This window comes from Erythrolamprus reginae, chromosome 13 (genome assembly GCF_031021105.1).
Source record: "Erythrolamprus reginae isolate rEryReg1 chromosome 13, rEryReg1.hap1, whole genome shotgun sequence".
NCBI classification, from domain to species: Eukaryota; Metazoa; Chordata; class Lepidosauria; order Squamata; family Dipsadidae; genus Erythrolamprus; species Erythrolamprus reginae.
The window spans coordinates 8,013,787-8,031,081 of record NC_091962.1 but is presented as its reverse complement, the minus strand read 5'-3'; the positions used below and the strand labels follow the sequence as shown (position 1 = coordinate 8,031,081).

At 41.0% G+C, this 17,295-nt stretch overlaps 1 protein-coding gene across 1 annotated transcript in view; it reads left to right on the top strand.

Annotated features, from left to right (window-relative positions):
- Nucleotides 1-16,053, top strand: part of LOC139175455 (NACHT, LRR and PYD domains-containing protein 12-like) — a 19,667-nt gene extending 3,614 nt beyond the window's left edge. The window contains exons 2-9 of the mRNA XM_070766579.1: nt 1,167-1,333; nt 4,159-4,336; nt 7,006-7,071; nt 8,337-10,104; nt 11,495-11,581; nt 13,832-14,002; nt 15,106-15,270; nt 15,767-16,053. Coding sequence (XP_070622680.1) covers nt 1,167-1,333; nt 4,159-4,336; nt 7,006-7,071; nt 8,337-10,104; nt 11,495-11,581; nt 13,832-14,002; nt 15,106-15,270; nt 15,767-15,854 — 2,690 coding nt within the window. The 3' untranslated portion in view covers nt 15,855-16,053. The remainder of the gene's footprint in view (nt 1-1,166; nt 1,334-4,158; nt 4,337-7,005; nt 7,072-8,336; nt 10,105-11,494; nt 11,582-13,831; nt 14,003-15,105; nt 15,271-15,766) is intronic.
- The last annotated feature ends 1,242 nt before the right edge of the window (nt 16,054-17,295 follow it).

The following is a 17,295-nucleotide window of genomic DNA, read 5'->3' as shown; positions in this document are numbered from 1 at the left end:
TCGCGAAACGCTATATCGCGATTTTTCAAAAAATATTAATTAAAAATATTTTCCCACCCGATGACGTCACTCTCTTCCTTTCTCATCTTTCTTTCTCTCTCTCTTTCTCTATCTTGCTTCTTCCTCTCTCACACTCTCTTCCTCCCTCTCTTATCTCTTTCTCTCCTTCTCTCTCTTTCTCTATCTCTCCCCCTCTTGCTCTCGAGCGGCGGGCGGCGGGCGAGCGGCGGGCGGGCAGCAGCGAGGAGCTGAAGATCGGGTTTCCCCTTTGCGTGGGCAGCGGGGAAACCCTGATCTTCGGCTCCTCGCTGCTGCGGCGCTGCCGAGCAGATCAGCTGCTGGGCGGCGGAAGGAACCTTCCCTGGGTCTTCCCAGGTGCGGAAGTAAAAACACCATCTGCGCATGCGCGGCCATGGAAAAAAGGGCACGCATGCGCAGATGGTGTTTTTACTTCCGCACCACTATATCGCGAAAAATCGATTATCGCGAGGGGTCTTGGAACGGAACCCTCGCGATAATCGAGGGATCACTGTATACATAATCTTGAATCCAATTAATTAATTAAGAATATAAAAAAACCCCAAACAGCACAATCATTCCATTCACTCAAAATTCTCTCAACACTTTCATTGGCCACAGGACAAGAGTCTTCGGAGAGGGGTGGCATACAAATTTAATAAATTATTATTATTATTATTATTATTATTATTATTATTATTATTATTATCTAATGACCCCAAGCCTGGCGGCATAAATGAGTCTTCAGACTCTTACGAAACGCGGGGAGGTTGGGGGCAGTACGAATCTTCGGGGGGAGCTGATTCCAGAGAGCTGACTTTAATTATTTTAATTACAGTTATATAATTGTTGGAAAGTATTGAAAAGTTAAGATTTTTATGTTATTATAAATTATATAGAGATATTTTATTGATAAGTTTACCTTTCTGTAATGATCTAAACTAGAATTTCTGTGTTAAGAAGACTTCTATACTTAGCGGAGCAATTGTAGCTCCTTTAAATGTTAAATGTTGTCTTACATTTTAAAAAATGAATAAAAATATTTTTAAAAAAAAGCAAAGTCTTGAGTTAAAGTCCCCTCCCACCAACCCCCAGACACCCTCTTGCAAATCTTGCCCTCTTAAAAGCCCTTTTTGGATTCCTTCCAGCTGCCACCCAAGACTTTGGTAAAAGGCTGAACGCCTTCAGCACAAGCCAGCTCATGCTACTCAATCAATACTTTTCCCAAGACCTGATGTACATCACCGAGAATGACATTGCCCTGATGCTCCAGGAACTGACCACTAGGGGCATCATCACCTCTCAAGACGCTCAGGTACCACCGCTACATAAGTGTTGGTTATGACCTTTAAAGCCCTTCATGGCATTGGAGCAGAATATTTCCGAGACCGCCTTCTGCCGCACGAATCCCAGCGACCGATTAGGTCCCACAGAGTGGGCCTTCTCCGGGTCCCGTCAACTAAACAATGTCGGTTGGCGGGCCCCAGGGGAAGAGCCTTCTCTGTGGCGGCCCCAACTCTCTGGAACCAACTCCCCCCAGAGATTAGAACTGCCCTACCCTCCTTGCCTTTCGTAAGCTCCTTAAAACCCACCTTTGTCGTCAGGCATGGGGGAATTGGGACATCTCCCCGGGGCATATACAATTTATGCATGGTATGTTTGTATGTATGTTTGCTTAGTAAATGGGGTTTTTAAAATATTTTAAACTATAATTTAGATTTGTCATGAATTGTTTTATTTTGTTGTGAGCCGCCCCGAGTCTGCGGAGAGGGGCGGCATACAAATCTAAATAATGAATAATAATAAAATCATAAATTCATCAGGAAGTGGGAGGGGGCGGCATCAGTTCTAACTTAGTTTGCGGCCGTTTGGCTTCCTCCTGCACCACGCAGTGCAAAAAAAAATATTCCATTTTTTAAATTAAAAAAAGCTGAAAATAAGATGGCAATGCATGTGCAGTACCGAAAACTCAGTTTCTACACATGCACACGGGGGGGTGGGGGGGGGGGGGGGGGGGGGACACAACACCTGGAATTTAAAAAAAAAACAACCAAAAAAGATGGTGGCGCCAATAAACCAGCGTTGAGGGAATCATTTGTTTAGCAGAGTGATGGCATTCGGGGGGAAAACTACTCTTGTGTCTTGTTGTCTTGGTGTGGAAGTGGCCTGAAACTGGGTGAACATCTGGGTGTAAACAGTTAGGAGCCAAAGAAATATCCGAGAATCCCCCTCTCCGATCTGCAGTGTAGCTTGTTGGATGTTTCGCCAGCCTCCCGATGAACTTGTTTGAGGTTGGGGTTGTGTCTCAGAGACCAGCAACTTACCTGGGAAGTTGGGTTTCTTTTCTTTTTTTGCAAATATTTATATTGATTTTTACCAATAACAATAAAACATACACACAACATATAACAATGTACCCAGTGTTCTAACAACAACATTCATACCCCTCCACCAAAATGTGGGCATTATTTTTATATATTGTTTTAACTCAAGAGCAGTACAGTGTTCCCTCGATTTCCGCAGGGGATGCGTTCCGAGACCGCCCGCGAAAGTCGAATTTCCGCAAAGTAGAGATGCGGAAGTAAATACACCATTTTTGGCTTTGGACAGTATCACAAGCCTTCCCTTAACACTTTAAACCCCTAAATTACCATTTCCCATTCCCTTAACAACCATTTACTCACCATTATTACTGGTACTCACCATTGAATAAGACACTTAGTGATCCTGATATTTATAAACATAATTATTTATTAACAATAATCATTTTTTTTGTTATTTATTTGCAAAAACTATTAGTTTGGCGATGACACATAACATCATTGGGTGGGAAAAACCATAGGAAAAAAACCGCAAAGTATTTTTTAATTAATATTTTTTGAAAAACCGTGGTATAGGCTGTTCGCGAAGTTCGAACCCGCGAAAATCGAGGGAACACTGTATATCTATTTGCATATTATAAAGTAATTCTAATTTATTCTTTATAGCTTGGTCTTGAATTCTACTGACCGCGTATCCTCTTACCTTGTCCCACCATCCCATCAGTTCCCGCAGATCGGTTTCATTGTCCGAATTCATCCTCTTGTCCATAATCTCAAACTGAATATTTATTTATTTATTTTTATTTATTTATTCTTTGTCCAATATACAATACATATGAAAGAGAATAGACATTAAGTAATATATATAATGATAGAAAGTAAGAAAGGAGAGAAGTAGGAGGAAAGGAGAGAAGTAGGAAGAAAGGAGAGAAAAAATGTGATATATGAGATAAGGAAAGAAGATTGGACAGGGGACGATAGGCACATCAGTGCACTTATGTACGCCCCTTACTGGCCTCTTAGGAACCTGGAGAGGTCAATCGTGGAGAGTCTTAGGGAGAAATGTTGGGGGCTTGGGGCTGACACCACTGAGTCTGGCAATGAGTTCCACGCTTCGACAACTCGATTGTTAAAGTCATATTTTTTACAGTCAAGTTTGGAGCGGTTGATGTTAAGTTTGAATCTGTTGCGTGCTCTTGTGTTGTTGTTGTTGTTATTATTATTATTATTATTATTATTATTATTATTATTTATTAGATTTGTATGCCGCCCCTCTCCGTAGACTCGGTGTTGTTGCTGTTGAAGCTGAAGTAGTCGTTGACCGGAAGGACGTTGCAGCATATGATCTTGTGGGCAATACTTAAATCGTGTTTTAGGCGTCGCAGTTCTAAGCTTTCAAGATCCAGGATAGTTAGTCTGTTTTCGTAAGGTGTTCTGTTTCGAGTGGAGGAGTGAAGGGCTCTTCTGGTGAAGTATCTTTGGACGTTTTTGAGAGGATGTCTGAGATGTGGTGTGGGTTCCAGACAGATGAGCTGTATTCGAGAATGGGTCTGGCATAGGTTTTGTAGGCTCTAGTCAGTAGTGAGAGATTATGATTATGATTATGAGAGAATATGATCCACCACGTACCGATACCAATTTTGCATTGTCCATTTTGTCGCATCCTTCCAGCCTGCGTCTATTACCGCTCGAGCGCTTTCTATCAATGCTTCTTTTATTTCTCTAAATTCTCCCATCTTGTTGGAGGGTTTTTTTTTTTTTTAATGTTTGCATGAGATCACGTTTAAACTTTGAACCCACTTGTTGGTTGGTAACCTAGATGTATACCCAGTTGGAGAAAAAGATGGGTGGAAAGAAAACAGCGGACAAGATAGCAAACAACGTGCTCAGCAAGAGTCCAAAGGATTCGCTTGAGTTTTGGAAGTGCCTCTATAGCCTACGGAGCAACTGGTCCCACCCCAACCTCAACAGGTTGGTGGAAGAGCTATCTTGCCGAGGTAAGTCCCTGTTTTTTCACTCTTGCTACCTTTAGGGCAGGAATCTTTGGCCAGACCCATCCTCGAATACAGCTCATCTGTTTGGAACCCATATCGCATCTCAGACATTAACACCCTTGAAAATGTCCAAAGATACTTCACCAGAAGAGCCCTTCACTCCTCCACTCGAAACAGAACACCCTACGAGACTAGACTTACAATCCTGGGCCTAGAAAGTTTAGAACTAAGACGCCTTAAACAAGATCTAAGTATTGCCCACAAGATCATATGCTGCAACGTCCTGCCTGTCGGCGACTACTTCAGCTTCAACCACAACAACACAAGAGCACACAACAGATTTAAACTTAATATTAACCGCTCCAAACTTGACTGTAAAAAATATGACTTCAGGAAACCGAGCTGTCGAAGCGTGGAACTCATTACCGGACTCCGTAGTGTCATCCCCAAACCCCCAACACTTTACCCTTAGATTATCTACGGTTGACCTATCCAGATTCCTAAGAGGTCAGTAAGGGGCGAGTACAAGTGCACTAGAGTGCCTTCTGTCCCCTGTCCTATTGCTCTCCTATATCTCCTATACCTTTCTTCTATTCCTATATCTCTTCTTCTATTCTTTCATTGATATGTTCTATTCCTATATCTTCTCTTCTATTCTTTCTTAGATATATTTTACTATGAGTATCTCCTCTATAACCTTCATCATGTATTTTACTATGTGTATATAGATATATACCCACTAAAACCCTCATTGTATATTGGACTAACCAACCAACCAACCAACCAACCTAACTAACTAACTAACTAACTAACTAACTAACTAACTAACTAACTAACTAACTAACTAACTAACTAACTGACCGGGTGCTTCTCAGTGTGTCGGGCATCCCTGGAACAAAAGAGAATTATTATCAATCAGGAAAGAGTCCGAAACAAACCCTTTGTAGCTTGGATGTCTGCCGTCAAAGATTTTTATGCTCCTTGGGTTCGATTTTATAAAAAGTATTTTTTATTAAATTGTGTTAAAAAGTATAATCAAAAAAGTATATACATTGGTATATTTGCAATATTTGAAAGGAAAAAAGGAAAACATACACACCAAAACAAACAAAAAAACACCATGGACAATTACAAAATTACAAATAACATAAAAAAAACCCTCTTCAATATCCTCTTAAGAGGAGGAAAGTTGCAATCTTATCGGATATCAAGTTATTCTCTGGTGAATAAAAATCATCGGCATTCACTATTGTTCTTTTTGGTTATCAATGTCTTCTCTGTTGTTGTTATTATTATTATTATTTTTTAACCGCCTTCTGTACACTCTTTATTAATTTATTTATTTACATAAAGATTTTGTCTTCGCAAAAACAGTTGCATATACATCATATCTCATCTTTCTGTCAATAAATACATGTCTTAACGCATTGTTATTATCGTATTTCAATTTAAACTTCTATTTCTCCTCTTAAACCAATCATAAAATGAGTTCCATGTTTTATAGTCATCGGAGTCTTCTTTGTTTTTTAATTTTAAAGTCAAAGCATCAAGTTCTGCACAATCCAAATTTTTAAAAATTATTAACGAATCTTCTGGAGGGTTAGGCTGTTTCCAGCATTGGGTTCGATTCTAATCAATTAATCAAAATATTAATTAAATAATTAATTACATAATTAACCAAACCATTAATTAATTAATTAAATTGTTAATTAATTAAACCAAGTGCTGGAGTCTTAAGACTCACTTATGTCGTCAGGCTTGGGGCAATTAAGATTTAGACTCCCTGGCCAATAATTATGATGCATGGCTGCGATTTGAATCTCTTTGATTGATTTTTAATATACAGTAATCCCTTGTTTTTCATGGGGGATGCGTTCCAAGACCACCCGTGAAAAATGAATTTCCGTGAAGTAGAGGAAAGATATTTTTTTTATGTATTTAACAAGTATTTGGACTTTCAAAACCCACCCTTTGCATTAAACAGCCATTCTATAATGTTTCTCAGCTGGAACTACAAGTGATATCCTACCAGTTTCTTTAATAGAGTACAGTAGCACTGTAGAAGAATTTTATGATTTTTTAATGGATTTAAAATTTTCAATGGATTTAATGGATTTAAGCCCCCTTTGAAAACCCGTGAAGTAGCGAATCCGCAAAAGATGAACCGCGAAGTAGCGAGGGATTACTGTATTGGGTTTTTTTTAGCTTACGTAGTTTTTAATTAATTAGATTTGTCTCTGTATTCCCTGTTTTATATTGTATGCTATTGTAATAATATTATTATTTATTAGATTTGCCATGCAAATCTAATAAATAATGATAATGATGATGATGATGATGATGGTAACAACAACAACAACAGCAAACAACAACAACAACAACAATAATAATAATAATAATAATAATAATAATAAACAATTCAATCAATTAGTTGAAATTTATTTATCTATTTATTAAATTCAATTAATTTCATTACTTGATGAGAGCCTAATGGGTCTTGGATGCCTCCTTTAATGGCTGTATTGCTTAGTGACCAAAATTCAAGGCCCAGTTGTGGGTGTGAGTTCAGGATTAGCTGTCACAAAGTTCCGATTCAAGAAAAAGTACTGGAAGGAGAAATTATGTTAGGTTTAATTTCTACTTTCCCCCCCCTTCCCTCACCCCTTTCAAAGGTCAAGATCTTTTGGAGGAGATTCTTCTAAATAAGGATGGACACGTCCTGGATCAGGAATTAAAAGGTATCAGAGATGTTAAGGGCAAGAGAAAGACATTTCCTTCCAAATTCCAGCTGAATATGGCAGGCAGAGACTTCAACTCCCAGAATCCTTCATCCACCAGGCTTTAAAGATGGGTGGACTTCAACTCCCGGAATCCCCCAGCCATCATGCTTTAAGATGGGTGGATTCAACTCCCAGAATTCCCCAGCCATCATGCTTTAAGATGGGTGGATTCAACTCCCAGAATTCCCCAGCCATCATGCTTTAAGATGGGTGGACTTCCACTCCCAGAATCCCCCAGCCATAATGCTTTAAGATGGGTGGACTTCCACTCCCAGAATCCCCCAGCCATCATGCTTTAAGATGGGTGGACTTCCACTCCCAGAATCCCCCAGCCATAATGCTTTAAGATGGGTGGACTTCCACTCCCAGAATCCCCCAGCCATCATGCTTTAAGATGGGTGGACTTCGACTCCCAGAATCCCCCAGCCATCATGCTTTAAGATGGGTGGACTTCGACTCCCAGAATCCCCCAGCCATCATGCTTTAAGATGGGTGGACTTCCACTCCCAGAATCCCCCAGCCATCATGCTTTAAGATGGGTAGACTTCGACTCCCAGAATCCCCCAGCCATCATGCTTTAAGATGGGTGGACTTCAACTCCCAGAATCCCCCAGCTGGCATGCTTTAAGATGGGTGGACTTCAACTCCCAGAATCCCCCAGCCGGTATGCTTTAAGATGGGTGGAATTCCACTCCCAGAATCCCCCAGCTGGCATGCTTTAAGATGGGTGGAATTCCACTCCCAGAATCCCCCAGCTGGCATGCTTTAAGATGGGTGGACTTCAACTCCCAGAATCCCCCAGCCGGTATGCTTTAAGATGGGTGGAATTCCACTCCCAGAATCCCCCAGCCATCATGCTTTAAGATGGGTGGAATTCCACTCCCAGAATCCCCCAGCTGGCATGCTTTAAGATGGGTGGACTTCAACTCCCAGAATCCCCCAGCCGGTATGCTTTAAGATGGGTGGACTTCAACTCCCAGAATCCCCCAGCCATCATGCTTTAAGATGGGTGGACTTCAACTCCCAGAATCCCCCAGCCATCATGCTTTAAGATGGGTGGACTTCAACTCCCAGAATCCCCCAGCCATCATGCTTTAAGATAGGTGGACTTCCATTCTTATTGGAAGGCCGCAGCCGTCGAATCCACTTTATTTCACCCCATAGATTGAAAACACCCTGACTCTTCTCTTTCCTAAATCCTCTTTTGTTTGGCCTCTGATCAGATGCCCAGGAAAAACTGAAGGAGGTTTTGTGGGACCAAACCAAAGCGTTGAACGAACGAATTCATGGAGCCGAGATTGACCCACGGGGTTTCTGTACCCACAGCCACTACGTGGAAGCAAAGATGGTTTCGGGGGCTCGTTTCCAAAGGAAGGAAATACCCAAACACCAAGCTTTGATGGCTGTTGGAGAACTGAGGCAATGTCACCTCCCTCACAACCTCCTGGAGGGCCCAGAATGGATCACCTGTGGCCGCCTTTTCCACTGGTGCCGTCAATCCCACCGTACCCCCCAAGCCGTGATGGTCAGTGGAGCAGCCGGCGTGGGCAAGACCACCCTGGTGCAAAAATTTATCTTGGATTGGGTCACCGGCAAACACTACCAAAAATTCGCCTTTGTCTTCTTCTTCAAGTTCCGAGACCTCAACTTCCTGGGGGACACCAGTTTGGAAGTTCTCCTCCAAAGGGAATACCCCCAATTATACAGCCGGTTGGACACCATTCTTCAGCACCCCGAAAAACTCCTCTTCATTTTCGACGGTCTGGATGAGAGCCACAAGGTTCTGGATCTCAGCCATGACCGATCTCCGGATCTCTGCGTCCGCCCGGGAGACGTGAAACCGGTCCACGTGATTGTGGCCAGTTTGTTGAAGCAAACACTCCTGAAAGATTCTTCGGTTCTTCTGACCAGCCATCCGGCCACCCTCGCCACGTTGGAGATGAAAGCGTTTGATAGGGTGGTCACCATCATGGGCTTCCTTGCCCGGGACAGAGACCAATACTTTCGCGACTTCTTTGGCGAGGGGATGGTTGCCAAAAGGGTCTTGTCTTACGTGAAGAATAGCCAAGTCCTCTACGCTCTTTGCCACAACCCTTCGTACTGTCGGATCACCTGCGTGGCTCTTGACGCCTACGTTACTTCCGCCTCCTCACAGTGCCATCCTCTCCCCCAAACCGTCACTCAACTCTTGGTCGGTTACATGAATCAGGTGATGGACCGCCATGGTGGAGGTGGAGACTCCTTCGTTCCTGGTTCAGGTGGAGACACTCCGTGTCCTTCAGTGAAGGAATTCGTGGTTCGGCTTGGCTCTTTGGCTGCGCGCTGCTTGCAAACCCGCACATTGGCCTTCAAGGAACGCGACTTGGAGGCCTGTCGGATCACGCCAAGCGCTCACCCCTCACTTTTTGCAGCCCTCGTGGTGGAAGATGCCCCAAAAAGTCGGTCCTCTTGCCAGGCCACCTACTCCTTCCGTCACCTCGGCGTCCAAGAATTCTTCGCTGCCCTCTTTCATTTCCTAGACTTCAAAGAGAGCTCTTTTTCGGACATCCTAGAATTCGCCCAGAGTGACAGTTATGACATTTTCCTTCGTTTCCTGGCTGGATTGTCTCACCAGAAGACCTGGGCCCCTTTGGAAGAACGTCTCGGCAAGTTCTCCGGAAAAGCTGGTGAAACAATGATGGATTGGCTGGGAAAAAAGGATTTGAAAGAAGCTCTGTTAGGTGCCACAACTCAAAGCGAGAAGCAGAGAGCCTTGAGCTTTTTCAATCTTCTGTTTGAAGCGCAGGATGGCCATCTGGTGTGCCAGCTGTTGGGCGATTCAGCTGGCCTGGACTTCTCTGAACTCCACCTCATGCCCGCTGACTGCGCCATCCTTGGCTATGTTCTGAACTGTTGTCCATCAGTGGGACTCCTCAACCTCCGTTCCTGCTTCATCCACAACGAGGGGTTGGAGGAGCTGTCCCGACACTTGCACGTCGTCCGAGATTTGAAGTAAAGACTTGATCTATCTATCTATCTATCTATCTATCTATCTATCTATCTATCTATCTATCTATCTTTCAGCTATCTGTCATATATCTATTCTGTCTCATCTATCATTCAACTGTCATCTATCTATCATCCATCCATCCCTCTATCTATCTCTTCTATCATCTATCTGTCATCTATCTATCTATCTATCTATCTATCTATCTATCTATCATCTATCATTCATCTATCATTCACCTGTTATCTATCTATCTATCTATCTATCTATCTCTCATCTATCATTCATCTATCATTCACCTGTTATCTATCTATCTATCTATCTATCTATCTATCTATCTATCTATCTATCTATCTATCTCTCATCTATCATTCATCTATCATTCACCTGTTATCTATCTATCTATCTATCTATCTATCTATCTATCTATCTATCTATCTCTCATCTATCATTCATCTATCATTCACCTGTTATCTGTCTATCTATCTATCTATCTATCTATCTATCTATCTATCTATCTATCAGTCATTCAGCTATCTGTCATATATCTATTCTATCTCATCTATCATTCAACTATCTATCATCTATATATCATCCCTCCCTCCCTCTATCTATCTCTTCTATCATCTATCTATCTATCTATCTATCTATCTATCTATCTATCTATCTATCTTTCAGCTATCTATTATCGTCTGTCTATCATCCATCCATCTTTCCATCTATCTCTTTTATCATCTCTGTCATCTATCTATAATTTAGCTATCTTTCTATCCATCCATCCATTACCTACCTACCTACCTACCTATCTATCTTTCTTTCTTTCTTTCTTCTTTCTATCTATCTATCTATCTATCTATCTATCTATCTATCTATCTATCTATCTATCTATCTATCTAATCTACCTATCTATCTACCTATCTATCTATCTATCTATCTATCTATCTATCTATCTATCTATCTATCTACCATCCATCTATCTATCATCTATTTCCATCCCCCCTTTTTGGTAATAAATTGTTTTCCAGCTGTGTCTGTTGGGAGGGCCCCAATAAAGTTAACTTGTCAATCACAAAGTCCCACTCCATTTAAATCAGGCAGCCATGACGGCCATTTTGATTTTTCTGACCCGCCTCCTGGTACCCCACTTGAGTTGATTAACCTTTTAAATGGAAAAGCAAAATAGACAATGAACATTTAATTACGCCTAGGTCCTAGAAGATCAAAGACAAAGAAAAAAAGAATTAACTTCTAGGCTGCTCCTTGGAGAATTTCTGTCCTAGACACCTGGGGCCTATCAAAAAGGAAGCCAGAATTTGGATATTGCCCCTTCAAAAAGCTGGATGGGCATTTTTAAAAAAAATTGTTTGGCTAATTTCTCTTGCTGTCTCCTTACAGACTTCAGGATAATTGCTTGAAGGACTCAGCGGTGGACCATCTTGTTTCTGCATTAAAACATCCTCAATGTCAGCTTGAGAGCCTGAGGTAATTTAAAGATCATCTCCTCAGAAAATGCTGTCTAAGTTGGAATCCTTTTGAGTTCAGGAGGGGAAAAAAAACCTGACTCACATTGACTTCAAAATATTCCTTCCTAACTGTGTTCGGAGTGCGTATTTAATAATAATAATAATAATAATAATAATAATAATAATAATAATAACAACAACAACAACAACAGCAATAATAATAATAAACAATAATAGTAATAGTAGTAGTAGTAACAACAACAACACAACAACAACAATAATAATAAACAAGAACAACAAACAAACAACACACAAAACAACAACAACAACAATGATAATAATAGAAGAAACATAGAAGATTGATGGCAGAAAAAGACCTCATAGTCCATCTAGTCTGCCCTTATACTATTTCCTGTATTTTATCTTAGGATGGATATATGTTTATCCCAGGCATGTTTCAATTCAGTTCCTGTGGATTGACCAACCACGTCTTCTGGAAGTTTGTTCCAAGCATCTACTACTATTTCAGTCAAATAATATTTTCTCACGTTGCTTCTGATCTTTCCCCCAACTAACCTCAGATTGTGCCCCCTTGTTCTTGGGTTCACTTTCCTATTAAAAACACTCCCCTCCTGAACCTTATTTAATCCTTTGACATATTTACATGTTTCCATCATGTCCCCCCCTTTCCCTTCTGTCCTCCAGACTATACAGATTGAGTTCATGAAGTCTTTCCTGATAAGTTTTATGCGTAAGACCTATATAATAATATAAGGGAAGAGGACGAGTAGGAAAGAATAATAATAACAACAAAAACAACAACAGCAATAGAAATGATACTGACTTTAGCTTGATAGAATAGAATAGAATAGAATTTTTATTGGCCAAGTGTGATTGGATGTGTTTTATGTTTGCGTTTGTTTGCTTAAAGGGTAAATGATGTTTCATCTAATTATTAATATATAACTTGGATGGGCTGTCTGGGAATTAGATTTAAAAATATTTTTTAAAATTCCCGATGGATATTTCCCTCTGGACTGATCCAGGGCGCAGTGCAGGCTGGATGGTACAAAGTTAGCCGGCATTGGAATAAAAGCCAGGATTGTTTTGTATTTTTCAAAAAGGACGTGGGAATGGAAATCTTCCTTCTGCTTTCTTTTCTTTTGCGCTTGCTGGAAGGGCCTAGAAGTGAGAGAGAAAAAAGAAAGAGAAGAGAAAAGAAAGAGAGAAGATGAAAGGGAGGGAGGCAGTGGGGAGGGAAGGACTAAGTAAGTAAGGTTAGAATAGGATAGGATAACTGGGAAGAAATAAAAAGAGAAACAGAGAAAAAGAAAGAAAAGAAGGAAGGAAGGAAAGGAGGGAGAAAGAGAGGGAGGGAGGAAGGAAGGAAGGAGAGCAGAGAAGGAGGAAGGAGGAAAGAAGGAAGGTGTAGGAAAACTGTGAAGAAAGAAAAAGGGAAACAAAGACTGGAAGGAAGGAAGGAAGGAAGGAAGAAAAAAGAAAGAGAAAAGAAAGAAAAGGGAGGGAAGAAGGAAGAAAGGAAAGAGGAGGGAGGAGTGGAGAGAGAGAGAAAGAAAGAAAGGAAACAAGGGAGGAAGAAAGAAAGAAAAGGAAGGAAGGAAGGGAGGAAGGAGAGGGGGAGAAAGGAAGACAGGTAGGTTAGGTCTAGGAATAAAGAAAAACAAAAAGAAAGAAAGAAAAAGGAAGGGAGAGATGGGGGGAGGGTGGAAGAAAGGACAGAAGGCGGAAAGAGGAAAGAAGAAAGGTAGGTGTAGGAAAACTGGGAAGAAAGAAAAAGAGAAACAGAATGGAAGGAAGGAAAAAGAAAGAAAAAGAAAGGAAAGAGAGGGAAAAAGGAAAGAAAGAGATAAGAAGGGAGAAGTCGAGAAAGAGAAAGAAAGAAAGGAAACAAGGGAAGGAAAAAAAGAAAAGGAAGGAAGATGGAAGGAAGTAGGAAGGAAGGAAGGGGAGAAGGAGAAAGGAGGAAGTAAGAAAAGAACGAAGGGAAGTAGGTCTAGGAAAACTGGGAAGAAAAAAAGAAAGGAAAGGAAGAAAGAAAAGAAAGAAAGAAAGAAAGAAACAAAGCCATTATAACTCTGAACAGTTGCCAAACAATATACAGTATACTACCTGTATATATTGATGCTATATTGGACCTATGGATGGAAAACATCCTTTTTTTAGAAAATACAATAAGATTCAGAAAGTGTATAAATATTATTATACTTATTTGATTCCTTCTTTTCTTCCGCCTTCTGTTTCTTTACAGCTTGGCAAGGAATACGCTTACGAGAAACGATTGCGAAGTTCTTTGTTCGTCTCTCTTGGAAAACCAGAGCCTTTTAAATCTCAATCTGAGCAAAACCGAATTAAGAAATGACGGTTTGTCTGCATTGCTAAAAGTGTTTGAAACTCCGGCTTGTAAGATTCAGAAGTTAATGTAAGTTGTCTGTTAGAATGTCAACCTTTAAGCAGAGTAAATGCAGCAATGTGGGTTAGTCAGTCAAAGACTTAGTACAAAATAGGACAATATTATTATATACAGATAGGCAAATAAACAATGATAGTTGCACAGTCCAATGTCATACACGTATAATGGTTTACAAACAAGGTTATCGCACACAGCAAAATATACACACAGCAAATATAAATCTCTCTTTTAAATGACTCTTAAAAGTACAGTCTTAAACTTACATTGTTAGCTGCAACACCCAACATAGTTACATCCAGTATACTAACAGTGCCAATCAAATCCCACTGCTTTGTGATGACCCTGAATATTCAGGCAAGTTAATTTTTATTTATTTATTCCTTTATCTTCTCATTTCCTTCATTTGTCTCCTATCACCTACAACCTAACCTTTTTTTGAAGCTGTTCATTACACGAAACCATTGAAAACCAGAAGTGAGTACCAGCTTTTGGCAAAACCATCATTAAATGTGGTTAGCCAAACATAAAACATGGTTATGTGTGGTTGTGTTGCCAAATCCTGAATTTCTCAATGGGTGTTAATGGATACAACACGGGGGGGGGGGAAATGTATTCATTCGTGATTTCAAACATGAGAACTGCCATGGTAAAGATTTAAATACCGACCAGCTTCTACAATGATGTCATGCTAGGGATGAGTCGATAAGGTTTTTTTGGCTGCTATCACTTTAAGAGCCTCTCTGTGTGTGCTTCTGTGCTGTAATTGCTGATTGCCGTTTTGTTTGAAGTCTGACTAAAGTATGTGTATGTATATATTCTTTGTAGATAAAACCACTATTTAAATACAAACCTCTGGTATTTGCTCCTGGGCTGTCTCACATAGCCACAATGTGCACACTCTTGACAAGAAGGTTCTATATGTGTTTCCTAGAGTTGCTGAGTCTTAAAATTGGGATTTTTATTATCCAAGAAATCCAAAATTATGGTACCAATGACGAAAAGACCCTGGTCGAAATACTAAGTTGTTCAAAGAAGCACGGGCTTAAATAAAACTTTTTTTTCATGATGGGAAGAATTTAGCAAAAAATTTAATTTGTTATTCTCTGCCACAGATTACAGGAAAATGTCTTATCGGATGCCTCTTGCGAGCTGCTGAGTTCTGCTCTCGCTAGAAACACCAGCTTAGTCAGCCTAAATTTGTGTGGAAATCCACTTACAGATAATAGTGTTTCTGACCTTAGTGCTATCATCCAGCGTTGTTCTCTTCAAGAGATCAGGTAAGACTGTAAGAAAAAGCCCACCTGGGTATAAAGTCATCCCAAGGTTCTAGGCCTCAAGATTGCCATACCTGGGGTGTGTGGCTGACGGGGATTTGAATGCATGTGCTGTTCAAGAGATTGTGTGTGTGTGTGTTGAGATTCACATGCATATAAAAACTACCTCAATAATAATAATAATAATAATAATAATAATAATAATAATAGTAATAATAATAATAATTTATTAGATTTGTATGCCGCCCCTCTCCGCAGACTCGGGGCGGCTCACAACAACAATAGTAACAATATAATAAATCTAATATTTTTAAAAAAACATCTAAAACGGGAAGTTATTCTTATAATATTCTCCATTGTCTTCACCACTCTCTTTATGGGTTTTCTATCTGAGGCACTGCTGCCACCAAACCAAACAGGGATGCGGTTTGTTCAAACACTCTCCGTTGTGCCTTCAAAATTGTAATTTTCAAAATGAGCTTTCTGCTTTTCTCCCTAGGTTGGACTTCACTGATATCACCCCACCGAAACAGAACCAACTGAAGATATTGGCCAGCAAACAAGAGAGAGTCAGACTTTACATTTAAGAGGTATTGAAGTCCTTTCCAGTCTGTTCCCAGCTTTTTATTTCTATATATCATTTTTTAAAGGAACTTCCTGAGCTTGGAACATCCACAGTATGTGGTTCCAAAGTTCAAGATGCAGGATGTAACTCCGTACAGGTGATCCTCAAGTTAGGACCCTAAAGGCACCTGCTTATTAAAGTCATAACGGTTGTAAAATGGGGTCACCTGTTTGAGCGTCCCGAGTTTTTTTTGCAGTGGTTGTATATGTTCTGACCTAGGATTCCACAAACCACGAAGCAGACTCCTTGTCTCGACAAAAAAACCCTTTTTTATTACGTTACTGTGAATTCTTCTCATTCACATCCAGCAAAGCCTTTCAAGGGTGAATTCACAGTCACAAACCTTATCTGGCTTGGAGAGCCGATAATCTTCAAAACTTGGCCAGGAGTCTCTGAGAGTCATGAACCAATTCAGCCAACTAATTGCCTCCTGCAAACTCCACTCCCCAGTCGCTCCTCTTTTATTCCCCATTCATTGTCCACCAGCGGCCTCACTCCCAAGTCGACCCTTATTCCTTAGCTGTTCCCTTCGTCTGGCAGCTCTGCATATGCGCCCACTGGGAACAGGCTCCAGCTGTTCGTCTGCCTCACTGATGTCTGACTCCAAAGGCAGCTGATAACTGCCAGACAGCCCTGGCTCCCTCTCTGCCTCGGACGCAGAGCCTTCCCCACACTCCAGGACTGGCCCATGGTCCTCCCCAACCTCCTCAATGTCCGAATCTGCTGCAACAAGAGTATGTATTTGTGATGGTTGCGTGTCCCAGGAACATGTGATCACAATTTGAGATCTTCTCAGCTGCTTTTCAACAAAGTCGCTTAACAACTGTGATGCCTTAACAGCTGTAGTGAATTTGCATAAACAGCTGTGGCAAGAAAAAAGGTAAAACTGGGCAATGACTTGCTCAGCAGCTGTTTTGCTTAGCAACAAAAAATCTGGCCCTGATTCTGGTTGTAGCTTGGAGTCCAATCATTAGGAGTTCCTAAATGAAAGAATAACTTTCTTTTTAAAAAAAATAAAACAGTTGTACAGTGGTACCTCTACCTAAAAATGCCTCTACTTACAAACCTTTCTAGATACGAACCGGGTGTTCAAGATTTTTTTGCCTCTTCTCAAGAAATATTTTCCACTTACAAACCCGAGCCTCTGAAACTGTAACTGGAAAAGGCAGGGAGAAGCCTCCGTGGGGCCTCTCTGGGAATCTCCTGGGAGGAAACAGGGCCGGAAAAGGCAGGGAGAAGTCTCGGTGGGGCCTCTCTAGGAATCTCCTGGGAGGAAATAGGGCCGGAAAAGGTGATGAGAAGCCTCTGTGGGGCCTCTCTAGGAATCTCCTGGGAGGAAATAGGGCCGGAAAAGGCAGGGAGAAGCCTCCGTGGGGCCTCTCTAGGAATCTCCTGGGAGGAAA